The sequence below is a fragment of the Bos indicus genome, chromosome 11, assembly GCF_029378745.1.
Source record: "Bos indicus isolate NIAB-ARS_2022 breed Sahiwal x Tharparkar chromosome 11, NIAB-ARS_B.indTharparkar_mat_pri_1.0, whole genome shotgun sequence".
Classification (NCBI taxonomy): Eukaryota; Metazoa; Chordata; class Mammalia; order Artiodactyla; family Bovidae; genus Bos; species Bos indicus.
The window spans coordinates 72904451-72932196 of record NC_091770.1 but is presented as its reverse complement, the minus strand read 5'-3'; the positions used below and the strand labels follow the sequence as shown (position 1 = coordinate 72932196).

The 27746-nt window shown below is 44.7% G+C and overlaps 1 protein-coding gene across 5 annotated transcripts in view; it reads left to right on the top strand.

Annotated features, from left to right (window-relative positions):
• The first annotated feature begins 1344 nt into the window (after positions 1-1344).
• Positions 1345-27746, top strand: part of DRC1 (dynein regulatory complex subunit 1) — a 42988-nt gene continuing 16586 nt past the window's right edge. For all 5 annotated transcript variants that reach the window (XR_011569347.1, XR_011569346.1, XM_070798993.1 and 2 more), the window contains exons 1-8: positions 1345-1568; positions 4210-4297; positions 9347-9459; positions 12706-12889; positions 13874-14011; positions 15047-15133; positions 15724-15846; positions 23716-23855. Coding sequence is in view for 3 of the 5 variants with exons in the window: in XM_070798993.1 (XP_070655094.1) it covers positions 1414-1568; positions 4210-4297; positions 9347-9459; positions 12706-12889; positions 13874-14011; positions 15047-15133; positions 15724-15846; positions 23716-23855 (1028 nt within the window). In the remaining 2 variants the exon portion in view is untranslated. The remainder of the gene's footprint in view (positions 1569-4209; positions 4298-9346; positions 9460-12705; positions 12890-13873; positions 14012-15046; positions 15134-15723; positions 15847-23715; positions 23856-27746) is intronic.

Here is a 27746-nt window from a genome sequence, read left to right as displayed (position 1 = left end):
AGGGGCTTATTTTCTTTGGCTTCACTGTTGCTTGTGATTTGAGTAGGCAGGCAGTACAGGTGAGAAAACAGTAAGTTGCACCATACCCAAGGTGGCAGGGCCTGTCTGCAATTTCTTACTACCCTAGGCCCTTTTCTGAGAGTCTCTCAGGCCAGTGGGACAAGGTTCAATCAAATGTTATCCTGCTTGTTTTCGAATGGGTCTTAATGCTACATAAGCACTGTGCATTTTTTGTCGCAATGTGACATTTGACACGTACAAAACACCCAGGAAATAGTGCTTTTCAAGGGACAGTGCTCCCTCCAAAGTTTAAATGTGCTTCTGTGCTCTTAACTTTCATTCCTCCCCGCCTCATTCCCTTTCCTACCTTTTTTTCTCTGCTCTCCTCCTTTTTCTGTATGTGATTGCGGGTAGTGATGGAGTGTAACCCTACTGAAAACCGCTACAGAAGATAACAGTTCCTTGTTAGATATAAATTTATTGATGGCAGGGGTTTTTCACATTCTACAGTCGATAGAGGCTGAATACACAAGAGTAGGAGCTCAAACAGAAATGGATGACAGGCTTCCTTGGTGGCTCAGTGGTAAAGAATCTGCCTGCCAGTGCAGGAGACAAAAGTTGGATCTCTGATCTGGGAGGATCTCACATGCCACGGAAGAACTAAGTCTGTGTACTGCAACTATTGAGCCTGTGCTCTGGAGCCTGGAGACTGTAACTACTGCACCCAGGAGCGGCAACCACCAAAGCCCTTGTGCCTCAGAGCCCTTGCTCCGAAATGAGAAGCCCATGCACTGCAACAAGGAGTAGCTCCCACTCGTGGCAGCTAGAGAAAAACCCCTGCTGCAAAGAAGACCCAGCACAGCCAAAAATAAAGTTATATACATTAATTTTAAAAAAGAATGGATGACAGGCAGGTGGGTGCAATGTACTTTAGTTCAGAATTTCTGAGTGAACCTATTATTCTACCCCCTCCATCGAGGAAAGGACAACCCTTGGATCCTCGGAGCTAGCACAGTGATTGGCATAGAGTAGACATTGAATTACATTAGATGAATATGGTGATTTTGAGGATTTTTTATTTGATGGATGAAGAATTAATCATAGGGTCGGTAAGTGATGAATCACAACTTGGTTCAGTTCTGAAGTCTTCCAGCCTCTGTTAATACCACCTGAGCCTTAATGGGGGATTCAATCCAGTCCTCACAGTAATTGCGGCAAGGAGGAATAAAGCCCCAAACTGAGATAACAGCGCTATGTACACCAGTGCGCCCGGCCTTAGTGGCTGCGCGCGCAACCACGCCAGCTGCGGGTCAGGTGACTGCATTTCCCTGGCAACAGCTTTGTTGTTAGTAACCAAGCTGTAGTCCCAAGGTGGTCCAGGCAGGGCTGCCCCGGGGGCGGAAGGCATCTGCCATGAATCCGCCGGGATCCTTGGGGGTCCTGGAGGAGAAGGAGGAGGAACATTTAGCCCCCCCAATTCTCGGACCCTCCATACATTCTGATAATCCTCAGGAGCGGATCCAGGCCCGGCGCCTGCGCATCGCGGCGCGCCTGGAAGCTCGGAGGCGGTGAGTCAGGGTTTGGACGCGTTCTTCCGAGGAGCGCCCAGGGTGCGGGTGACCCAAGTGCTGGAATGAGGTGGTGGCTTCTCCACGCCGGAGCCCCTGCAGTGAGGGGCTCGCGTGCCCTACGTGTGAGCTGGTCTTGCTTCTTGATGAGATAGAAAACTTTTCTACCAGAAGGTCCAAATAAAGTATGTGATATTAAAGCACTGGATACACTTAGTAAAGTGAAAGATGGAAAAGGAATCCCTCCAGCACGTTCACGGAGAGCCTGCTGCGCCAGGCACTGTGGGCCGTACCTGAAGATGTTGGGGCTTCATGACCTGTCCTCCGAGGTCTTTCTTTCTTCCTTGCCTCCCAGCCTGCCTTCCTTCCACAAGGGGTTACAGAGCAGACCTCGGCTATCACTTCTGTTGGTCTCAGTGGCTTAACTGGTTGTGTGACACAAAACCCTTTTCCTGCAGGGTCTGAGGCTGATATCCATACCATTCTCAGGCTGGGGTTGCCACCCCCGTCCACTCACAGACTTTGTGGCCTGTCTTAAGAAGGGGGACCGAGGGGAATTTGCGTGAACCCGTGACCGCCTGAACACCCGCCCTGTGTAACAGCACTTATATCTCGTCCTGCTGGTCAGGGTCAGCTGCCTTGCCAAGACGGTGCTTCTCTTGTTGTCTGCTGGCCTTTGGACACAAGGGCCCTAAAGAGATGTGGCTGTGTTCCAACAAAAACTTTACTTAAGGACACTGAAATTTGCATTTCATATAATGTTAATGTGTCACAGAATATTCTTCATCTTTAGGTCTTTTTTTCTAAATTGATACACTTCATATTTTATAGCAGTTTTAGTTTCACAGAAGAATTGAGTGGAAACTACAGAGGTTTCCCATTTACCCCCTACTTCCACACATGTATGAAGAAGCTTCCCTGGTGGCTCAGATGGTAAAGAATCTGACTGCAATGTGGGAGACCTGGATTTGATCCCTGGGTTGGGAAGATCCCCTAGAGAAGGAAATGGCAACCCACTCCAGGATTCTTGCCTGGAGAATCCCATGGACAGAGGACCTGGTGGGCTACAGTCCATGGGGTCACAAAGAGTCACACCCGACTGAATGACTAACACACACTCTACACATGTATAACCTCCTCCACTATCAATATTCTTCACCAGAATGGTACATTGGTTACAACAGTTGGATCTTGATAAATATATAATGGCATGTATCTACCATCATAGTATTGTACTGAAGAGTTTCACTGTCCTAAAAATCCCCTGTGCTCTGCCTATTCATCTTGATCTTTAAAAAAAAAACCATTTGAAAATGTAAAAAAATCATTCTTCACTCCTGAGCCATACAAAAGCAAATGAATCAGATTTGGTGCATCGGCCAAAGTTTGCCAGCCCTGAGATAACAGATCAATGTGATTCTCTGTGGGATATCCAAGTGGTCCTGATCTATCCAGACTCTAGTTTGTCAGCTCAGGGGCATTGACATGGCCCTGCAAGTACAAGGGCTGTATGAGTGTGTATTATCTGTTCCTCCTCGATATAAACTTCCTAATCCTTTTTCCTGACTGAGGTAGAAATAGCGTATTTGGCTCAATCAGTGGCCGCATTCCAGGTACCTAAGGCCACACTCATATGCTCAAGCAAGGACCTGCAAGGCAGCTGCGATTAGGACTGCTGCTTTCTTGAGCTTGCAGTAATTGACAATCATTTTCTTGGCTCCATCCATCCAGTTTTTGCAGGGACCTGACGAGTGAATTAAATGGAGATTTGATAGGCACCACCACTCCCACATCTGTGAGATCCCTAATTGTATTGTGTGCTCAATCGCTCACTCATGTCCAACTCTTTGTGACCCTGTGGACTGTAGCCCACCAGGCATCTCTGTCCATGAAATTTCCCAGGCAAGAATACTGAAATGGATTGCCATTTCCTTCTCCAGGGGATCTTCTCAACCCAGGGATTGAATCCACGTCTCCTGCGTCTCCTGCATTGGCAGGCAGGTTCTTTACCACTGAGCCACCTGGGAAGTCCTTGAGATCCCTAAGGGTGATGCTAATCCCTGCCATAGCCCTGGTCTACAGTATTGTTTTTTATGCACTTGGGTGCAGTTTTGGAGTGTCCATTTGACCTTCCATACGGCTATAGCTCTTACCCACAGGCCAACAACCTAGTGTGAGAATTTCTCAACTTTCTAAGCATGTTAAGATCACCCTTGTCGCTCTTTAGGGAATGGTTTGGAGGAACAAAGATCCCACATGCCCCTCGGGTGGTGGGGGTAGGGGTAAAAAATTCTCTGCCCTTCCAATGCAGGGGAGGCAGGTTCCATGGGGAGCGAGCTAAGATCCTACAGGCACCCCCTGCATTGGAAACTCAGAGTCTTAACCACTGGACCACCAAGGAAATCCTGGATTGTGTTCTTTTTAGTATTCGAATTTTTATCCCTATGGAATATATTTTTGTATATGGTGAAATACACTATGAAAATTTTAAATTTAAATTTAAATCCCCCAGGCCATGCACAGCTCGGCAGAAAGATTTAAAAACAAAACAAAACAAAAACCAAAGTTAGGGAAAAAAAGAGTGAAAGATTTTACTTCCTAGAATTTAAACTTCATTTTCTCTACATTTTTTCCATCCCAGGGAAGCTCTTGGAGAATATTTAGATGGGAAGAAGGAGAGTGAGGAAGATCAAAGCAAGAGCTACAAACAGAAAGAAGAAAGCAGACTGGTAGGAAATGGGGTATAAATGGGTCCCACCAGTCCAGTAGGCTTCACTCTTCTGTGCTGGGCCTTTGATGCGGCAATGCCACGCCCCGCCCCTCCCCTCTTCTTCCCTCCTGTCCTCTCCCTTCCCTCTTCCCCTCTCCTCAGTCTTGCTTCCCAGACTTTAAAACTGTCTCACGGCCCAACTTCTTCACGATGTCATCCGCGAACAGGTCAAACTCTTTGAAGTCACACATGGAACCGTTCTCGTCTGTACCATTCATTTATTTCACTATAGACAATTTTCTGCCTTGTTGGACTTTCCAAATGTGTGTGCATGCGGTGTCCCCAGTGGAACTGTTAGGTTCTAGATGAGCGAAGGCCTCTTTGTGGCTGTGGAGTAGGGCCAAACTTGTACCCAGTGAACACTAAAAGAAAGTCTTTGATCGCTGTCCCATGGTGATGACAGGGCTCCTGAAACAGGTAATAAAGGACTTGAAGCAAGAGGTGCAGGAGGGATAAACAGTAGTTCAAAGCAGGGAGCGTCAACTGGCACAGTGCCACATTTAATTAATTGCATGGAAAAGAGCTCACCCAGCCAGCCTGGTCAGGGAAGGTTCTAAGGAGAAACTAGGATTGGAGCTGGGTCTTAGAAAGATAGATGGGATTTCTAAAAGTGGGGAGGAGAAGAGATCATTTCTGGAATTGAAATGCAGTTACTGAGAGAAAGTATTCAAATTACTGAAATAGTATTACGGAGCCTCATTTCAGTTCAGTCACTCAGTTGTGTCTGATTATAGAGCCTAGAGATATCTAGAAACAACTGAATTACCTGGACTGTCCTGGGTCAAGGATAAGATGTTTTGTTGTAGTGGAAAGAATATTGAACTCTTATGGGTATTTGTTCCAGCTCTGTTGATAACTGTGAAGTAGATGTCACATCATCCCTTTGGACTTAGGGTACTTTATCTAAAGCTGGATGATCTCTGAGCATTTCTGTGAAGGACAAAAGGAATATTGTATATAATCCTGAAAATACTCTTTTAGTTGATACTGATATAATCTTGAAAATACTGTTCATCCTGAGCACTCTAAAGTTGAGTGTAAAACCAGAGAGAGAATATTGTTTTTATTAGCAGCTTTTCTATGTTGCTTTCACTTAGGACTTAAATCGTGAAGAGTGTTAGCACTGAGTAGGAAATGGTAACCCACTCCAGTATTCTTGCCTGGAAAATTCCATGATGAGAGGAGCCTGGCAGGGCCCTGACCATGGGATCGCAAAAGAGTTGGGTATGACAGAGCACACATGCATGTTGGCATTGAGGAGTATAAAGAACATTTATACATTTCAGTTTATAAAGAAAATGCTACCTTTTTCAATATCAACGTATTAACAACTAGTTCTTCTCCAAGACCTGGGCAGGAGGGGCCACTGCCCTTGACCCTGTACCTTATCAATAATTTTTTAAAAAATGGTAATTCTTTTTGTTTCCTGTTTGCTGCTGCTAAGTTGCTTCAGTCGTGTCCGACTCTGTGTGACCCCATAGACGGCAGCCCATCAGGCTCCACCGTCCCTGGGATTCTCCAGGCAAGAACACTGGAGTGGGTTGCCATTTCCTCCTCCAATGCATGAAAGTGAAAAGTGAAAGTGAAGTCGCTCAGTCATGTCCGACTCTTAGCGACCCCATGGACTGCAGCCTACCAGGCTCCTCTGTCCATGGGATTTTCCAGGCAAGAGTACTGGAGTGGGGTGCCATTGCCTTGGTCAACTCCAAGTTTATAAAGATATTCTTCCATGCTTTGTCTTTAGACAGTTCATTGTTCAACTGTTTGTTTACATTTGCTCTATAATCTGTCTGGAATCCATTTTTTGTGTGTGGTGTAAAAGTAGGGCCCCAGGTTCATTGTTTTCTAAATAGATCTTTAATTAACCCAGCACCATTTAAAGAGAAGATCATTCTTTCCCCTCTGCATTGCAATGCACCTTTGTTGCAAACGAGGTGATCATACACGTGTGTTTGTTTCTAGATTTTCTGTTCTGTTAGTCATTTGTCCATCTTTGTGCCACTTCCACATTATTTTAATTACTGTAGCCAAATGGCAGCCCTTGATACCCTAGAGTAAGTCCTCCAGCTTTGTGATTCTTCAGAGTTATCTTGGCTGTTCTTGACCCTTTGTATTTCCACATAAATTTTAGAATTATTTTCTCAATTTCCACCAGAAAACCTGCTGGGATTTTAATTGAGATCAGGTTGAAAGTACAGATCAATTTGGGAAAGAATTAATATCTTACCAATATAGATTTGCAACCCATGAGTATAAAATACCCCTTCTTTTGCATATAAATATTCTTTAATATCACTTAGCAATGTTTTACACTTTTTGTCGGGGTTTAATTGTTTGTTGTTGATATGTAAAAGTATAATTGGTTTTGACATATTGACCTGATAGCCAGCAGCGTGGTCAAATTCACTTGTTAATTTTCATAGTTAACCTGTGGGTTCTTTTTTTAACATATAATCGTATCATCTGAAAATCACAGTTTTATCTTTTCCTGTTCAATTTTGATACTTAAAAACTTGTTTTTCTTGCTTTGCTGCACTAGATATGCTTCTAGCCCATTGAATAAAAGTGGTAATGAGGAGAGTCCTGTGTCCTGTTCTGGCCCTCCTCCAGATGCGTCCCCTCAAGTAGACTTGCCTCAAGTTTATTCAGAGCCCAAGTGCTCCCATTAGAGCACAGAACTCCAAATTCCCTGTCCAAATGGTTCTGAGCCCACTTTCAAGGCCTGCATCAGCCACTTCCTAGGTTTTGTTCTGCTTAGGGATGGCCAAAGGGTTTAATAGAGCTCCCATGTGTGGTCTGAGAAATTCACGTGCCGGCGTCTGATGCCCTTCATGGTGCAGGATGCGGAGCTGGGAGTATGAAGAGAATGGCCTGGGCTCCAGGCTGGTGGCCAGGGGCTGGGCTCTAGGCTGGGGGCTGATACTGTCTACCCCTTAGCCACCAAGTTCTGAGTTGAGCTCCGAGTCATACTATGAATTCAAACCAGGACTTCTGTTATGAAGGTGCCAAGGTAGGAAGACACAATGTGTTTAATGGCTTATTACACTGAATTATAATTTTTAAATATTTAGGTATGTGATATGTGGACCTTCATTTACACTCTTACCCGGGGTCTCAAAAATGTTAGGATGTGTCTATTAATCTGTTGGTGACGGCAACGTTTGCAGTTTTACTTTGGATCTTAAATACTTGATTCAGATATTTCTGATGTTCACATTATCTGAGTAGAAAATAGAAAATTGCTCAAAACTACAGGAAAGTTGATACTTCCTTATGCATTTAAAACCATTTGGCACAAGTGATAAGGCTGGAGCTGTTTAAAAAAGTCTGAAGCACCCTGGAAATCTGGGTTAAAGTTCAGTTATGTATTCATTAAAGCCACATTTCAAAATTTCCATAGAAGAGAGAGAGGAAATAGAGTCTCTGATCATTTCAGTGACTCCTCAGAGGAGAGAAATTTATGGGTTCCTCATTCAGAAATGATCTGAGAGTTGGAAAATTTTTAAGTTCCAGAACAGACTTGGAAAAACTCAGACATAACCTGAGGATACCTGAACTTTTTGTTGAGAGGATGTATTATCTTGAAATCAAGACATCACCGAAAGGTCAGGAGTGAAGATGCTGAGTGTGAACTTTACAAAGAGGAATTTAGAAGTGGGGTTCCAGTAGCCTTTGAGGGCGGGGTCATGCAGTCAATTACAGGAGTCGCCTGTGTTAGAACACCTCTAGCCAAAGGTCCCACATAACATTAGCTTAAACAAGATAGAAGCTTATTTCTCTGGTTCATTTAATAGCTCAGAGTGGACATAGTCCAGAGCTGATATGGGGGTTCCTCGAGGTTGGGAACCTAAGCTCCTTCCACCCTTCCTTAGGTTGTCTCTGTCTGCTGACCATGACATACTTAGCATCACGTGCCAGCCTGGGAGATAGAGAAAAAGGGGGCAGGAGAGGGCACAGGTTCCCCTTCAAGGCACCATTCAGAAGTGGCACAGGCACTGCTGCTCATGTGCATTCTAGCTGCAAGGGATATTGGGAGGTGTATCTTTTTGGAGAGGTCAAATGCCCAGCTAAAATGGGTGTTCTGTTATTAAAAGGAGAGGGGGGAAATGGACATTGCAGGACAACTATTATTATTATATGTCTCACCTCCCCAACTGAGATTCTTAGAAAGGACCCTGGCAGTGTCAATCACTCAGAGGCCTGTTGGAGAAAGTGCCGAGATGTGCCCAGAGGGCATGCCCTCGTCCTGGTGGGCTGGTCCCTTCTCTAGTGAGACTAAACTGAAGTACATCCAGAAGTGCAGAATGCTTGTAGATCAAAAGCTGTAACATCACTTCATGAGTGTCCTGATGGAAACGGGTTGCTAAGTAGCTTCTACTCTTAAAAGTCATCAGATCAGATCAGATCAGTCGCTCAGTCGTGTCCGACTCTTCGCAACCCCATGAATCGCAGCACACCAGGCCTCCCTGTCCATCACCAACTCCCGGAGTTCACTGAGACTCGTGTGCATCGAGTCAGTGATGCCATCCAGCCATCTCATCCTCTGGCGTCCCCTTCTCCTCCTGCCCCCAATCCCTTCCAGCATCAGAGTCTTTTCCAATGAGTCAACTCTTCGCATGAGGTGGCCAAAGTACTGGAGTTTCAGCTTTAGCATCATTCCTTCCAAAGAAATCCCAGGGCTGATCTCCTTCAGAATGGACTGGTTGGATCTCCTTGCAGTCCAAGGGACCCTCAAGAGTCTTCTCCAACACCACAGTTCAAAAGCATCAATTCTTCGGCGCTCAGCCTTCTTCACAGTCCAACTCTCACATCCATACATGACCACCGGAAAAACCATAGCCTTGACTAGATGGACCTTTGTTGGCAAAGTAATGTCTCTGCTTTTTAATATGCTATCTAGGTTGGTTATAAGTCATCAAGCAGCTTTTAATTCCTGCTTGGTTGGATCGCACAGCTACAGACAGTTGTGCAAGTGTTTCTAGCTTTATAAATTCTTATTTGGTTTCAGAAACTGGCTAAACTGCTGCTCTGTGGCACTGAGTTGGTGACAAATATCCAGGTAGCTGCAGATATCAGAGAGATCCACAGGCGAGTCGAGGAAGAAGAGATCAAGCGTCAGAGGTGAGGAACCTCCTGGGCTCTGCAGCCTGGGGGATGTGAAGTGTCTCTTCTCTGGGTCCACAAATTCTCCAAGTTCTTTATCAAACCTGGTCTAGAAGGATCCACTTCATGCCCTTTTTGAGTCCCCCTTCCCTCCGCTCCTCCCTCCCTCTCCCCCTCCTTCATTGCTTCCCTCCTCCTTCCTTAAGTGTTACCTTTCTAATGTGTTCAAAGCCTGGTGGATACAAAAAGGAGTGGACATGGCCTCTGCTCTTGATGTTCATAGTCTGGTTGAGATAGATGTGCAACCTCCACCCCACCATGATTTGCGTTAAAATAAAGGGAATGGTTACCCACTCCAGTATTCTTGCCTGGAGAAATCCATGGACAGAGGAGCCTGGTGGGCTACAGTTCATGAGATCACAAAGAGTCAGACGTGACGGAGCGACTAGCACACGTTACAAAGGTATGTATGGGCTTCCCGTGTGGCGCAGTGGTAAAGAATCCACCTCCCAGTACAGGAGACGTGAGAGATGTGGGTTTGATCCCTGGGTCAGGAAGATCCCCTGGAGTAGGATATGACACCCCACTCCAGTATTCTTGCCTGGAGAATCCCATGGACGGAGGAGCCTAGCAGGCTGCAATCTTTGGGGTCTCAAAGAATCAGACACGACTGAGCACACACAGTACATTACATGACAAAGCTGTGTATAAGAGTTATGGAAACAGTATAAGGTGACCTTTAATTTTCCCTGGAGAGATTAGAGAAAACTTTTCAGGCAAAGTGATATTTGAGGTGGGCCATAAGGGATGAATAGGAGTTGGAGGAACCAAGGAGTGGGCATATTAGGAACAACTTGTACAGAGGCATGAGACTGTATGATGCTTGGGAATGGCATAAAAGTGAGGGATGTATAGGGGTGGTGGAAGAAAAGGATGGGGTTGAGAAGGTAGATTAAGTTGTTCTGGGTTTAAACTAGGACTTCCCTGGTGGCTTAGAGGGTAAAGCATCTGCCTGCAATACAGGAGACCCGGGTTCGATCCCTGGGTCAGGAAGATTCCTTGGAGAAGGAAATGGCAACCCACTCCAGTATTCTTGCCTGGAAAATCCCATGGACAGAGGAGCCTGTAGGCTACAGTCCATGGGGCCACAAAGAGTCGGACATTTAATCATAAAAACCAGACCCATGAAGGCTGTGTACAAATGTAGCAGCATGTTAAAGAATGTTAAGCAGCATGTTAAGGAGTCCACAACTGCAAGTATAGAGGGTCGGGGGATGATGGAAACTCTTCTGTGGCCAACCCTCAGCTCCAGGCCTCAGCAGGTGGGTGGTTGGCACACCTACCTCCCAGGGTTCAGCTTCCTTGACAGGGAGACAGAAGCTGCTTAGCAGGATTCCGCTTCCTTGGTTTGCACACAGAGGACTGATAACATCAGGATCAGAGGTCCTCAAGTAAGCTCTTCTTTGGCTTGTTCTTCAATGAATTCCTTACCTATAGTCCAATTACAAAAGCAGCCCACAGGGCCATCTTGCTTCTCTCAGCAGGTACATACACAGTGCGATTTTCACAACAATATTTTCATTGGCTCTACATAAGTTCAGTTCAGTTCAGTTCAGTCACTCAGTCGTGTCCGACTCTTTGCAGCCCCATGGACTGCAGCATGCCAGGCCTCCCTGTCCATCACCAACTCCCGGAGTTTACCCAAACTCATCTCCATTGAGTTGTTGATGCCATCCAACCATCTCATCCTCTGTCGTCCCCTTCTCCTCCTGCCCTCAGTCTTTCCCAGCATCAGGGTCTTTTCCAGTGAGTCAGCTCTTTGCATCAGGTGGCCAAAGTATTGGAGTAGTTTTCTCCATTAGCAGCTTTACCACTGTCACTAAGATATCATTTATTCTTTTTTTTTTTCAGATTTGTTTATTCATTTATTTATTTTTGGTTGTGTTGGGTCTTTGTTGCTAGTTGTGGGGAGCAGGGGCTGCTCTTCATGCGGTGCACTGCCTTCTCCTTGCGGTGGTTTCTCTTGTGGAGCATGGGCTCTAGGCACGCGGGCTCCAGTAGTTGCAACTCATGGGCTTAGTTGTCCCACGTCATGTGGGATCTTCTCAGACCAGAGGTCAAACCTGTGTCCCCTGTGTTGGCAGGCAGATTCTTTACCACTTCCCTGAGCCACCAGGGAAGCCTGATATAATTTATTCTTGAAATTTCCCACTGCCTGTCAAGGCCTGGGGACTGAACTGACTGATCTCCAGCAGGGTGACTGTGGAAAGGCCCTGAGGGCCCCATTGAGGAGTTGGGCTTCTCTTGAAGCCCCTGAGGAGAAATGGAAGGTTGTGGGTAGCGGCTGTAAGATAAATGTGGGTTTTGGAAATGTAATCCGACAGCTGTTACTCATGTTTTGGAAAAAAAAAGTTAATGGAATGATAAGATGTCCTCCATGCCCTAGCTTAGAAGGTGGGAAGGAGAGAAGGGATCATGAGATATTTATGTTGTAATTCTTTTCATTAAGGGAGTTTTCATTCTTGTTTGGGGACCATCTCATAGAAGAACCGGTTACTGAAGTTGGGAGAGTGTTGCAGGCACATGTCCTGGTCAGAAGGGGCCTCACATCTCAGCCCTAATGCCTCCTTCTATCCAGTCCCTTCCTTGGTGTGCTCCATCACATGGTTTCTTTGGCATTTTTGAAATTCTGGGAGACCACTCCTATTTTTCATTGCTAATGGTGGTATTTTCCTTTTTGTATGTTCCACTATTATTAAAAGATAATAATAGGAGTGCCATTTGTTAAGTGACTCCTGTGCTGGAAATCATCATGTTTAATCCTGACAACAGTCACAAGAAGGTAGATACTTCCGCCCTCTCTATTCTACAGCTGAGAAAAATGGGGCCTGCAGAGGTTAAGCAACTTGCCTAAAGTCGAGAGCCAGTAGCAAAATCAGGGTTTGAACACAAGCTATGGGACTTGTGGTCAACTGCTTGTGATCAAGAGTCACCGTCTTACTCAGAGGATGTGACCAGTTGACTCTCGAACTGTGTGTATGTTTGTACAGCTTTAATGCTGATCCATTTTTGTCCTGGGTCACTTTGTTTACTTGGCCTGTTGTTTACAGTCAAGCTTTAAACTAAAAGAAGATTTCTTAGAGTCTGGTTTGGTTTGCAGTGGTTCTAAGGGCTTGGTACCCTGGCCTGTTTTCCAGATCCTAGAGAATCAGCCCATACTCTTGGAAAGCAGCCTCCAGAACTGGTTTGTTTATATATTTGCAGACTTGAAAAGCTGGAGAACGAGGTCAAGACCAGCCAGGACAAATTTGATGAGATCACCGTCAAGTGGGAGGAAGGCAAGCAGCGGAGAATCCCTCAGGAGCTGTGGGAAATGCTTAATGCCCAGCAGGTGCACTGCGCAGGGCTGATCGAAGATAAGAACAAGCTGATCAGCGAGTTACAGCAGGCAAGAGCCTGGCCCTGGGTCCCGCCACAGGGGATGGAGCTGGGGGAATGCGTGCTTTTCCTGAATGGAGAAAGGCAGAGGCCTTACTTCGTTACCAAGAATGTGGTACAGCTTGGGCAATACACTTAAAAATATTTTTAGTCAAAGTATGGTTGAATTACTATGTTGTGTTAATTACGGCTGTACAGCAAAGTGACTCAGTTATACATAGATACACATTCTTATTCATATTCTTTTCCATTACGGTTTTTCACAGGATATATTGAATATAGTTCCTGTGCTCTACAGTAGGACCTTGTTGTTTCACGCTATACACTTTTTTTTTTTTAAAGATTATTGTTTTTAAAAAAGTATATATTTATTGTTTGGCTGTGTCAGTTGGGGCACACAGGCTCTTTAGTTGTGGTGTGCAAGCTTAGTTGCTTGGTAGCATGTGGAATCGAACCAGTGTCTCCTGCCTTGCAAGGTGAATTCTTGGCCATTGGACCACCAGGGAAGTCCCTCAGGCAATATCCTTTTAACCGGAAGAAAAAGTTCTGTAGTCATTTTAGAATCATTGGCTGCCTAAGAGAAAGATGTCCTGTTGTAGTAAATGCCGTTTCAGGCTTTCTGTGCTTAGTTAAGGAATGGAACAGTCTGTAGTAGATGTGTGCCCATGTTAGAACATGGACATTCGTTGCTCGGCAGGAGCCACCGGGTTTTCTGGGAGCCTGCAGGGAGATGTGCAGCAAGTAGTCCCTTCGAGGTTTGATCCTGGGCTTCTCGTTGAGGCTTTGCCCTGAGCTGAGCCTATGGGCTCCAAACACCCGTGCTTCCCCCTGGATAGGTGAGGAAGAAGCCTATCCAGCACCTTGCCTCTGTGCGGCTGTATTTTCTGGTGCATGAGCTGATGGGAGGGGTCTGAGGGTGGTCTGGGGGTGGGGGGCTGGCAGCCTCTGTCTTCTGTCTCAGTTGGTGACCAACCTTTGATGTGCTCTTCTCTAGGAGTTAAAAATGAAAGATGACCAGTACGTGAAGGATTTGAAGAAACAGTCAGATGACATCTGCCTGCTCCTGGAGAGGATGGAAGAGCAGGTGAAGAATGTGATGAAAACCTTTCGCCAGGAGCTCCAAAATATCGAGGTAATGGTGTGTGAGAGAGCTGCCCCCTGGTCTGGGAGGAGGCCCCCAGCAGGAGGCCCTGGGAGGAGGCCCCTGGGGGGCAGGCTGGCTTGTCCTAACCACCCAGGGAGGGCCCTAGACTGCTGTCATTGCTCCATCTCACTGCTCTCACTGAGGTCTCTGCTCTAGGGTTTCATTCATTTGCTTGTTCATACGTTCCCTCCTCCAACAAATATGCAAGTGTCTACTAAATGGCAAGCGCTGTGCCAGGGGCCGGGCAACAACCAGGGACAAAGTCCTGGGTGGGACCTGTATTCTAGCAGAGGCAGCTACACAGTAGACAGATAGATTACTATGTATGTAATTTGACAGGCGGTGATAAGCGCTTGGAAAGAAGATAAAACAGGGTAAAGTAAGAGGAGTAGAGGAGGGAGATCAGTGTTCCAGAACATCAGGCGGTTTTGAGCCACTTATCCTACGTATTTATGACAGTCAGGGATGTGGGGAGGGGAAAGGGGCGTGCCAAGCAGAATCCAGGAGCCTGTACTCTGGACTGGCCTGAAATGTTAAGGACCGACATCCAGACAGGCCTTTCCAAATATGGAAGAGAGCCAAGAGGCGGGGGCCTCTCTCTTTGGATTAGCACAGACTTGTCTCTGCATTCCCATCCACCCCTCTCCACCCCCTTTCTGTGAGCTCCATGCTGCCTTTGCTTCATGGAAACCCCAGCCACTGTGATGCGCTCACTCGAGTCCCAGTGGAATACAAGCCAGGGTTGGTCCTGTGACTTCTAGGCCCTGGCCGTCCCCCACTGGACATAGGACGGCTGGCACACTTCCTCTCACAATCCTTGTGAAGCGTAGGCTTTGTAATAATCCCCATGCAGCTCCTTCCACGGTGCTTTGGGTGAATGAAACCTGACAAGTCTGCATTTGGGTTCGACTTTGTGTGGGTGGAGATGTGATGCTGCTGCTGCTGCTGTCTGAGCGCTCTTTGATGCTGTGGAACCTGCCTGATGAAAGCAGACACAAGAGCCCTTTTTCTTTCTGGTCGCAGAAAGCATTTGAGGTGGAGAGACAGGAGCTGCTGACCAGCAATAAGAAGAAATGGGAGCGGGCCTTACAGGCTCACAACGCCAAAGAGGTCAGGGAGTGGCCCGTGGGGGAGGCGGAGCGGGTGTCAGTGGTGATTCGTAGAGTCTGGGGTGGCTCCTGCTGAGGCTGAATTTGCCAGCTTTTCTACCTTGGGGAAGACTGCTGGAGCTGCACATCCTGACTGCGACTGCCGGGTCGGCAGCAGGGCCGGTGGGCGGCCTCTCTTGTGGTGGTGGTGGTTGGTACCACGTGTGTAGCCCTCTGGTTTCACTGGTCCTGCTGCTCTTGCCTTTGTGTCCTGGGTATCTCCCCCAGCCATGGGTATTTGTGGCCCTAGAAACTGTTTTAAGACATATTCTAAAGGATGTGAGATTATCAATTTATTTCAGAGACGTAAAGAACAAAGAAATAATATGACCAAAATCCGTTAGATTTTTTTTTTTTTCTTAGAAATACAAATGTCTGATGGCAGGGTCTGCACTCTTAGAGTCTATAGAGTCAGGACCCTGTTAAGCAATGTAAGCCATGGCCTTCGAGTTCAAAGCCTTGGGGCACAGGGGTTCTGAGAGCAGAGAGACTCCCCTCAGAGTTAGAACAGGGATGGGGCCCGTCCTTCCCCTTGTCTCCCTGTGCCTTTAGCTGGAATATCTGATGAACCGCATCAAGAAAGTGGAGGACTATGAGAAACAGCTCAACAAGCAGAGGATCTGGGACTGCGAAGAGTACAACACGATCAAGATCAAGCTGGAGCAGGACGTGCAGGTGTGACTTGTTTCTCCACCAGGGTGTCTGGGCGGCTTGGCAGACGGAGCACCTGTGAATGTCTCAGCCTTAGCAACCGCCCATAATATTCTAGAGCTAGTCCATCCAACCAATACTTACTCATTATGTGCTCTCAGTGATCATATCTGAAGGAGCTTATTTACAAGAAACATGTGGAGGAATTCTTTCTGTTAAAAACCAGTGGAAAACTGCCAAGATGCTGAAGGAGTCTGGAAACCATGGCATGTGAGGGATCATTGAGAGAATTGTGCATTTTTGCCAGGTGGAGGGAAAATATCTCTAGGGTCAGGTAATGGTAGGGTGGCCACCATGTGATGGGTGCCTACCATACTCCAGGCACTTAACACACAGTTTCCTTATAGTAACTATAATCCTTGTAGTAACTCAAAGGGGAGAAATCACTAGCGTCATTTTATATGCCATGAAATTGAGGCTCAGAGACAAGGCTGTTTATTTATCTGGTAAATGGTAAGCCCTGGATTCAAACCCAGTTCTGTGTGCCTTGGTAACCTCTGTCTTTCCCAGTATTCCAAACAGCCTCCTGATGCTGGTTGAACATAGCAGTAAGGCAGATTCTGACTCACCATCAGAAAGAACTGCCTCATGGTTGGAACTGTCTAACACAGAAAAGGGTCATCCCACAGAACAGAGCCCTTTTATGTCATAAAGTATTCAGAGGCTGAATGACTGTGTCTGTCTTCAGTGGAGAAGAAGGATTCCTGCAGTGGGAAGGGGGTTAGATTTTCTGGTTTCTAAAGTTCTGTACAAACCTAGGATTCTGTGTTTCAACATCGGTTAAAAAAAATTATCCCTAATTATATTTAGATGTAACATGGTTGCATCTTAACATTCAAGCATGTTCTGTTCATTTCAGTCTTCATCTAGAAAACCATGTTACAGTTTTTCCACATAGCCTTTGGTAGGATTTCAGTTCTTAACTCCTCTTGTAGCTTTCTATAATGAGATTAAATTAAAAAACCCTATTAGGGAATTCCCTGGCAGTCTAGTGGTTAGGACTCAGCACTTTCACTGCCGTGGACCTAAACATTACAAAAAAAAAAAAATCCTATTAGACTAAAAATGTTTTTCCAGTCTTGAGAATTTTCTTGAGCCTTTCTTAATATTAATGTCAGGGAGCTGAGAGTTACTTACAAGGAACAGTAGACTTTTGTGAAAAAGCAGTGTGGCTTCTGTGGGCTGTACACATTCCACTGTTGATGAAAATAGCTATAGTTAAGTTTTCTGAAGTTATCTTGGTTCTATGATTATTTACATGATAGAAGTACATACTGGTCTCTAACAGTGAAATAATGGAACCTCACATTCTTTTTCGTTGTTTTGTTTTTCTTTTTGCAGTAAAGACCTTTAATAAAGATCTACCCTCTTAGCAAATTTTTAAGTATACAGTATTGTTAATCATGAGCTCTTGGTTGTACATTATATTTCCAGGACTTATTCACCTTGTACAATGAAACTTTGTAACACTTTGACTAGTACCTCCTCATCTTCCCCTCTTCCAGCCCTTGCTACTGCTACTGCTAAGTCGCTTCAGTCGTGTCGGACTCTGTGCGACCCCATAGACGGCAGCCCACCAAGCTCCCCCGTCCCTGGGATTCTCCAGGCAAGAACACTGGAGTGGGTTGCCATTTCCTTCTCCAATGCATGAAAGTGAAAAGTGAAAGTGAAGTTGCTCAGTCGTGTCAGACTCTTCGCAACCCGACGGACTGCAGCCTACCAGGCTCCTCCGTCCATGGGATTTTCCAGGCAAGAGTACTGGAGTGGGGTGCCATTGCCTTCTCTGCCTCCAGCCCTTGACAGCCCCTCATTGCAAATTCTCCTCTCTGCTTCTTTTTAATTATTTTAGATCTCACATGTAAGTGAGATCATGCAGTATTTGTCTTTCTGTATCTGGCTTATTTCACTTAGCGTAATGTCCTGCATGTCCATTTCTATTGTTGCAAATGGCAGGATTTCCTTTTTTTAAAAGCTGAATAATATGCCATTGTATGTATATAGTGTTAGTTGCTCAGTCATGTCCAACGCTTTTCGACCCCATGGACTGTAGCCTGCCAGGCTCCTCTGTCCATGGAGATTTTCCAGGCAAGAATACTGGAGTGGGTAGTCATTCCCTTCTCTGGGGAAATCTTCCCAGCTCAGCTTCGAACCTCAGTCTCCTACATTGCAGGTGAATTCTTTACTGTCTGAGCCACCAGGGAACCTTTTAAAAATCCATTAGTCCATCATCAGATATTTAGATTGTTTCTATATCTTGACTGAAGTGAATAATGCTGCAATGAACGTGGGAATGCAGATACCTCTTCAAGTTCCAGATTTCAAATTTTCAGGTTACATATTAATATTACCTGATCAAATAGTAACCCTGTTTTTAATTTTTTGAGAAACCGCCATATTGTTTCCATAGTGGCTGTACCAGTTTGCATTCCTGCTAACTGTAGAAGGATTCTCTTTTCTCCAGACCCTTGCCAATGCTTGCTGTCCTTTGTCTTTTGATAACAACCATCCTAATAGGTGTGAAGTGATATCTCTTTGTGGTTCTGATTTGCCGTTCCCTGATGATTAGTGATGTTGAGCATCTTTTCATGTGCCCATTAGTCATCTTCATGTCTTCTTTGGAGATATGTCTATTCAGGTTCTTTCCCCATTTCCTAACTGAGTAACTTATTGCTGTTCACTTGTAGGCTTGGAACCTCATGTTCTTAATTCAATGTTCAAACGCTTGAATGAAGTCAAGAAGTTATTGAAGGACATGAATGAAGCCAAGAAGGACATGGGACATGAGGAGATTATAGAGGTTAAGAGATAAGACTAGGGAGGTGAGGGGCAGAGAGGCAGGTAGCCCAGGAGACCTGGCTGTCCTGGCTCACACTGTCTGGATTGACTAGTGGTGAGGTGTGGGTATTTGGGAGACAGACAGATGGAGACTCTCAGAGTGGGAACCTGCGTGCAGTCCATCAGTGTAACAGTTCTTCCCTGTGTCAGAATGACTATACTTTACCACATTTTACCCTTGAACTGAGAAAAGGTAGTTGAATCATGGATTACCCATATTGCAATATGTGGAATATTTTAGTAGATTGAATTTTATCATAATGCCTCTGAGCTGTAGTCATGATAGTAAAGTCAGATAGCATCAATTTTTGTCAGAAAGATATGGCATGCAGCTTACTTCCTAACACTAATTCTTTGCACTGTATCATTTCTAAAATATAGAACCAATTTTTTTTGCAAACCCCCAAAATATAGAAGATCCAGTACCTATAGGTTTGGCTTGACAGGTACAAGAAGTAAAAATAAGAAGGTATACTTTTCAGTTCTTACTACTAGAAAGGTCATATTAACAATGAACAAAGAGAAACCTATAAACATTATATACTCAACAATTTAACGACCGATACCCACCACTCCAAAAAAAAAGTGCTAGGAACACTTAGTTCTTGATGTAGGAAGCAACTTTTATTTTTAGGCCTTACGTGCTCATTTAAAATTGGAAAATGGTTTAGTACAACTTTAATGCCAGAATATTAATCACAAAAATTAAATACAAGTTATTTACTTAACAAGTATTGTGAACTTACCTGGTGCAAAGCATAAAAACAAATAAGATACAGTTTCTGTCCTCTAGGACTTTACAATCCTTTGAGTTAGAAAGCAAGACCGTGAATAGTATAAGTAGTTAAGAGAGTGAATGAGGGCTTCCCCAGTGGCTCAGTGGATAAGAATGCCACTGCAGGAGACGTGAGTTCAGTCCCTGGTCCGGGAAGATCCCACGTGCCAAGGAGCAACTAAGCCCATGTGCCACAATTATTGAGCCTGTGCTCTCGAGCCCGAGAGCCACAACTACTGAAGCCCGAGTGCCCTAGAGCCCTTGCTCAGCAACAGGAGAGGCCCACACCATGGTTAGAGAGCAGCCCCCACTCTCCGGAACTAGAGAAAACCCCACACAGCAGCAAAGACCCAGCCGGGTCAAAAATAAACAGATAAATAAAATAAAAATTCTAAAAAACGATAAGTTCATATTTGTTGTTAATGGCCACAAAGGCCAATTTTTTTTTTTTTTTTTTTTTTAAGAGTGGGTGACAGGGAAGAAAAGGGTAAGCAAGAGTTTGGAATGTGGAATCTGTAATTCCTAACAGAATCCCTGGGGCCCCCTCCACCCCCACAGGTTGAGATCAGTGGTAAAGAGGCCCAGTGGTGTCTCTTTATCAGTGATAAAGGTGCCCAGCTGAGAAGGCCAGAGGGAAAGGCTGTACTAAATTTCTGTTCTGCTGGGGCGATGTTGGCTACCAGTATCAGCCTGGGGCAGGAGTTGGCTTCAGAAAGGAGCTCCCTTGCTCCTCCTCCTGCCCCAGGAGAAAGAGAAGAGGACGGTGATCCACACCCACAGTCCTTGGAACACTGAAGGATTTTGGTGACAGGTTAAATTATAATCTTTATAAATGATTCTTCCAAACTAAACATGATGTTTTGCCATTAGTCTATATAGAAACACAGGATACAGCTTTGCAAAAATATCTTTGGATAATTGAATAATAAGCACAGACAGTTCTCCAGGCAAGAATATTGGAGTGGGTAGCCATTCCCTTCTCCAGGGTATCTTCCCTGACCTAGGGATCCAGTCTGGGTCTCCCATATTACAGGCAGATTTTTTACTATTTGAGCCACTAGGAAAGCCCTAGTTCCCAAAGAATATTAACAAAAAGCAGGAGTAGATATTTTCAACAAGAGGAAATAAAATTGGCTAATAAATATTCAACTGCACGCACAAGCAAAAGGCTGTAAATTAAAATGATCCAGTGACAGACTATTATTATTATATATATATTTTTGCCCATAAAACTGACTTAGATTTAAGGTCTGTTTTTAGGTCACATCCACTGGCCGGTTAGCTCAGTTGGTTAGTGTGTGCTGCTAAGTTCTTTCAGGTCACAAAGAAAAAGACATGGCCTAATTACTTTTGTTCAGAGTTTTGTAAGCTGTGTTCAACTAGGTGAAATATTGATGATGGTTTCACAAAACCAACAACAAAAAAATGGTGCCAGTGGTATTTTATTCCTTTGAAGATGTATTATGTAGGAAAAATATTTACATAATGATTATTATGTAATAATCTGCCTTTCAGAATGAAATTCACAGGAGAATTCATATGGTAGGGCTCGCATTTATAACTTACGTGCTCTTCCTGTGTTATAAAAATAAAAATTGTTCTATTGCCGGGGTCCAGCCCCGGCTGATCCAGGGTATTCAAAGCGGGGATGGCATCGGCGAGGATCAGGATACAATAGCTTCAATTAGATATTAATTAGAGATGTAAAGAGTAATAGAATGAGGATAGCTCAGTAGGAAAATTCAGTGGAGAAAAGAGGCTGAGTAGCTTGGTTTACGCGGGAGACCAATAAAACTTCAAGACAAGAAGTTTGCACCACTTACGTAGGCCGCAGGCGTCCTTCCGTTCTCCCGAAGGAGAGGAGACACTGAGGCCTCCCTGGTCGGATCTTAGAAGCCCAGGCATAATTAGTAAGCATGGCGGGTTCCGAGCTCCAGATGGAGACTCAGCCAGAGTGAGAGAGCGACATGGGGAGACCAGTCTTTCGAGAAACTGATCCCAATTCTTTATTTTCCATGGTCTACTTTTATACACTGAGATGTTATGCAAAAGTCAGGCGGGGTCAGCAGTCCTGACTTTTATCAAAGTCAGGTGCTTCATACAAATGTATACAGAGGTCTTAGGGGTGTTACATCATCTTCTGGCCAGGGGGGCCTGCTGACAATTTATGATCCTCTCCTTGTGACAGCGGTCAGTCAACCAGGACACTTATTTCTCCAGGGGTGATTATTCTTAAAACAGACGCCACCCAAATAAAGTTACATTCCTATAGGGTGAGGGTGTAGTGGGTTTTAGTTAAGGAAAGAATTTACTTAGCCTAAGGTCTAACGTGATTAATATCAAAGGTTAATACTTACTTCGTCTATATATTCATTAATGTGTGTAAGGGCAGGGGATATGGAGACTTAGCAACAAACATTGGCTCAACAAATGAAAAACCCTTCACCAATACAATTTCTAATCAGCCCACTATACTTATACTAATGGTTTTCTAACTTTTCTAAGGAACCTGTTTTTAGAAGGTTTAAAGCATCTCGTGCCTCTCACAGTTGGGAGGCTGTGAGCAATCACATGTGGCCGGACAAGCCTGTCAGGCAGGCTAGAGAACCTTCAGAGGAGTTTGTAGGTTAAAACACTCTTGTCACGCCCAGGAGTTTTTATTAACTGGAGCTCTTAAGTTAACTCCTTCTCCGAAAGAGGTGGTGGGGGACAGCCCCCGGTAAAGTCAGAGGTGTAGATGAGCACAAAGTAGTAAAGTAGGCAGGCTCTGGTTATGGGGGTAGATGCTCGAGGATTTCCAGGGGGACTCCTGAGGCTCGATCCTGCCTTTGCGTATGTCGAGCCTCCTTCCTCATGACCTTTGCCACGGGCCGAGTGCCTCACTCTGGCCCCCAACATTCTATGGCCCAATAAGTTTGGCAAATGCTGTCTTAGTGACAGGGGCTCATTGCAAAGGAGGTCCATGGACACGGTTAGAGCAGACACCCAGATGCTAAGGGTCATGGGGCTCCCCAATGCCTCGATCCCAGCAAAGCCTGGAGCTCGCTCATGATCGTCCGAAATCCAGAGCAGCTCTGGAGACCCTCCTTCTCTGTGAGTGTTCACACTCTCTCAGATTGTCACCATCCAACAAAAAACTTTTCTATTGGACTTCTGTGCCAGCTGTGCTGAACAGTGGCCTCCCCAGTGTTCAGGGCTGGTCCCATTTGAAGCAGCAGAAATGGTTATGATTGGAGCACAGTGGCATGAATCATCATGACTTTGCCGGAAGAATTGCTGAGAATCTCTTCCCCCAGTGGACATAGCACACAGCCATCCCTAGAAGGTTGCAGGGCCCAGAGCAGTGGCTCAGGCTGGAACCACCCTGGGTAATTGCACTTGAGATGAAGCTGTGCCTTCAGCATCTTCTATAGGCTCGTTGGGATACTGTCAAGTCAGAAATTTCTAAATGCAACTTTAAGCATGCTCAGCAAGAGTGGGGTGTGGCTCCAGGCAGCTCCCTGCTCTGCCCCAGGCCCCCTGCCCCAAGGGCCAGGCCTGCCCTGCATGGTGCTGAGCGCTGACAGGTGGGGAGGTGGGTACTTGCCCACAGTCAGTGGAGTGTGAACCATAAATTGTGGGAATCAATTTACTGAGAACCTTTGAACCTGATTTCTGAGAATCTACTGTAAGAAAGTAAAATACTCCCAATATTTTACATGCAGTACTTCCCACCATTATTTTATAATATTGAAGATTATCAAAGCAACATAAATGTATTTGTACATGTATAAATGTATATACTATAAGGAAATAATAAAACATCATGGTATATGATAAATATTTCACATATGGTAAATTATAATATAAAAATATTATGTGCCATTGTGTGCTTAGTTGATCAGTCTTGTCCTTTGACAACCCTATGGACTGTAGCCTGCCAGGCTCCTCTGTCCATGGGGATTCTCTAGGCAAGAATACTGGAGTGGGTTGCCATGCTCTCCAGGAAATCTTCTCAACCCAGGGATCGAACCCAGATCTCCCGCATTGCAGGCAGATTCTTTACCATCTGAGCCATTGTCCAGACCTTTAATTTGCCTCTAATGATAAATTTTCTAAGAATTCAGGTAGAGACACTTGTTCCTAAGGTTCCTCCGATATGACTTCAGAACAAATGACTAGGGACCCTCGGGTATAATAAATTGTACCAGGACCAATTAGAATTATTTTTTTTAAAACTTTAGATTCTTGAGCAACAGCTTCAGCAAATGAAAGCAACTTATCAGCTAAACCAAGAGAAGCTGGAGTATAACTTCCAGGTGCTGAAGAAGAGAGACGAAGAAAGCACAGTGATTAAGTCCCAGCAGAAGAGGAAGATCAACCGGTAAGCTCGCATGCAGAGTGTCTTTCTTCTGGGCCTTTCTCTACTGAAAAGAGGGATGGGTATGTACTCTTTTGTAGGAGTAGAAATTGTTAGAAGTGTAACTAATTCTTAGGGCTTCCCAGGTGGTGCTAGTGGTAAAGAACCTGCCTGTCAAAGCAGGAGATAAGAGACACGGGTTCGGATCCTGGGGTCTGAAAGATCCCCTGGAAGAGGGCATGGCAACCTACTCCAGTATTCTTGCGTGGAGTAGCCCCGTGGACAGAGGAGCCTGGTAGGCTACAGTCCATGGGGTCACAAGAGTCAGGTATGACAGAAGCGACTTAGCATGCACGCATAACTAATTCTTATTAAAAGAGGTGTTTTTTTTTTTTTCTTTTGAAAACAGGATACATTCAACCAGTTCTGTCCTCCGGACCCCACAGGCAGTTTACAGCAAAAAGAAAAGAATTTACAGCAAAAAGTCTGTCTCCCATATGTCTTTTGTCTGGGTCCTCTGTCCCACCTCTGGATTCGTTTCTTTTCCTTTTTCCAAAATTTCCTTATGCACATACAAGCAAACACAAAGTCTCATGCCCGTCTGCTTTTACACAACCAATAGCATCCTGTACACATTGTTCTGTATCTTCACGATGTTTCCATGCCAGTTCATAGAGAATGTTCACGTTATTTCTTACGGTGTCTTGTATAACACTGCATAGATATGCTAGGATTTACTCAACCAGGCCCACACTGCTGTGCATTTTGTTGACTTCTAAACCCTTGCTGTTGCAAATAATGCCAACATAAGTATTCAGTTCAGTTCAGTTCAGTTCAGTCACTCAGTCGTGTCCGACTCTTTACAACCCCATGAATTGCAGCACACCAGGCCTCCCTGTCCATCACCAACTCCCAGAGTTCACTCAGACTCATGTCCATCGAGTCAATGATGCCATCCAGCCATCTCATCCTCTGTTGTCCCCTTCTCCTCCTGCCCCCAATCCCTCCCAGAATCAGAGTCTTTTCCAATGAGTCAACTCTTCGCATGAAGTGGCCAAAGTATTGGAGTTTCAGCTTTAGCATCATTCCTTCCAAAGAAATCCCAGGGCTGATCTCCTTCAGAATGGACTGGTTGGATCTCCTTGCAGTCCAAGGGACTCTCAAGAGTCTTCTCCAACACCACAGTTCAAAAGCATCAATTCTTTGGCACTCAGCCTTCTTCACAGTCCAACTCTCACATCCATACATGCCCACAGGAAAAACCATAGCCTTGACTAGACGGACCTTTGTTGGCAAAGTAATGTCTCTGCTTTTGAATATGCTATCTAGGTTGGTCATAACTTTCCTTCCAAGGAGTAAGCATCTTTTAATATCATGGCTGCAATCACCATCTGCAGGGATTTTGGAGCCCCCAAAAATAAAGTCTGACACTGTTTCCACTGTTTCCCCAACTATTTCCCATGAAGTGATGGGACCGGATGCCATGATCTTTGTTTTCTGAATGTTGAGCTTTAAGCCAACTTTTTCACTCTCCTCTTTCACTTTCATCAAGAGGCTTTTGAGTTCCTCCTCACTTTCTGCCATAAGGGTGGTGTCATCTGCATATCTGAGGTTATTGATATTTCTCTCGGCAATCTTGATTCCAGCTTGTGTTTCTTCCAGTCCAGCGTTTCTCATGATGTACTCTGCATATAAGTTAAATAAGCACGGTGACAATATACAGCCTTGACGTACTCCTTTTCCTATTTGGAACCAGTCTGTTGTTCCATGTCCGGTTCTAACTGTTGCTTCCTGACCTGCATACAGATTTCTCAAGAGGCAGGTCAGGTGGTTTGGTATTCCCATCTCTTTCAGAATTTTCCACAGTTTCTTGTGATCCACACAGTCAAAGGCTTTGGCATAGTCAATAAAGCAGAAATAGATGTTTTTCTGGAATTCTCTTGCTTTTTCCATGATCCAGTGGATGTTGGCAATTTGATCTCTGGTTCCTCTGCCTTTTCTAAAACCAGCTTGAACATTAGGAAGTTCACGGTTCACATATTGCTGAAGCCTGGCTTGGAGAATTTTGAGCATTACTTTACTAGCATGTGAGATGAGTGCAATTGTGTGGTAGTTAGAGCATTCTTTGGCATTGCCTTTCTTTGGGATTGGAATGAAAACTGACCTTTTCCAGTCCTGTGGCCACTGCTGAGTTTTCCAAATTTGCTGGCATATTAAGTGCAGCACTTTCACAGCATCATCTTTCAGGATTTGAAATAGCTCCACTGGAATTCCATCACCTCCACTAGCTTTGTTCATAGTGATGCTTTCTAAGGCCCACTTGACTTCACATTCCAGGATGTCTGGCTCTAGGTGAGTGATCACACCATTGTGATTATCTGGATTGTGAAGATGTTTTTTGTACAGTTCTTCTGTGTATTCTTGCCACCTGTTCTTAATATCTTCTGCTTCTGTTAGGTCCCTACCATTTCTGTCCTTTATCAAGCCCATCTTTGCATGAAATGTTCCCTTGGTATCTCTAATTTTCTTGAAGAGATCTCTAGTCTTTCCCATTCTGTTGTTTTCCTCTATTTCTTTGCACTGATCACTGAGGAAGGCTTTCTTATCTCTTCTTGCTATTCTTTGGAACTCTGCATTCAGATGCTTATATCTTTCCTTTTCTCCTTTGCTTTTTTGCTTCTCTTCTTTTCACAGCTGTTTGTAAGGCCTCCCCAGACAGCCATTTTGCTTTTTTGTATTTCTTTTCCATGGGGATGGTCTTGATCCCTTTCTCCTGTACAATGTCACGAACCTCAGTCCATAGTTCATCAGGCACTCTATCTATCAGATCTAGGCCCTTAAATCTATTTCTCACTTCAACTGTATAATCATAAGGGATTTCATTTAGGTCATACCTGAATGGTCTAGTGGTTTTCCCTACTTTCTTCAATTTAAATCTGAATTTGGTAATAAGGAGTTCATGATCTGAGCCACAGTCAGCTCCTCGTCTTGTTTTTGTTGACCGTATAGAGCTTCTCCATCTTTGGCTGCAAAGAATATAATCAATCTGATTTCGGTGTTGACCATCTGGTAATGTCCATGTGTAGAGTCTTCTCTTGTGTTGTTGAAAGAGGGTGTTTGCTATGACCAGTGCGTTCTCTTGGCAAAACTCTATTAGTCTTTGCCTTGCTTCATTCCGTATTCCAAGGCCAAATTTGCCTGTTACTCCAGGTGTTTCTTTACTTCCTACTTTTGCATTCCAGTCCCCTATAATGAAAAGGACATCTTTTTTGGGGTGTTAGTTCTAAAAGGTCTTGTGGGTCTTCATAGAACCATTCAACTTCAGCTTCTTCAGCGTTACTGGTTGGATTACTGTGATATTGAATGGTTTGCCTTGGAAACGAACAGAGATCATTCTGTCGTTTTTGAGATTGCATCCAAGTACTGCATTTCCGACTCTTTTATTGACTATGATGGCTACTCCATTTCTTCTGAGGAATTCCTGCCTGCAGTAGTAGATATAATGGTCATCTGAGTTAAATTCACCCATTCCAGTCCATTTTAGTTCGCTGATTCCTAGAATGTCAACATTCACTTTTGCCATCTCTTGTTTGACCACTTCCAATTTGCCTTGATTCATGGACTTGACATTCCAGGTTCCTATGCAATATTGCTCTTTACAGCATCAGACCTTGCTTCTATCACCAGTCACATCCACAGCTGGGTATTGTTTTTGCTTTGGCTCCATCCCTTCATTCTTTCTGGAGTTATTTCTCCACTGATCTCCAGTAGCATATTGGGCACCTACTGACCTGGGGAGTTCCTCTTTCAGTATCCTATCATTTTGCCTTTTCATACTGTTCATGGGGTTCTCAAGGCAAGAATACTGAAGTGGTTTGCTATTCCCTTCTCCAGTGGACCACATTCTGTCAGATC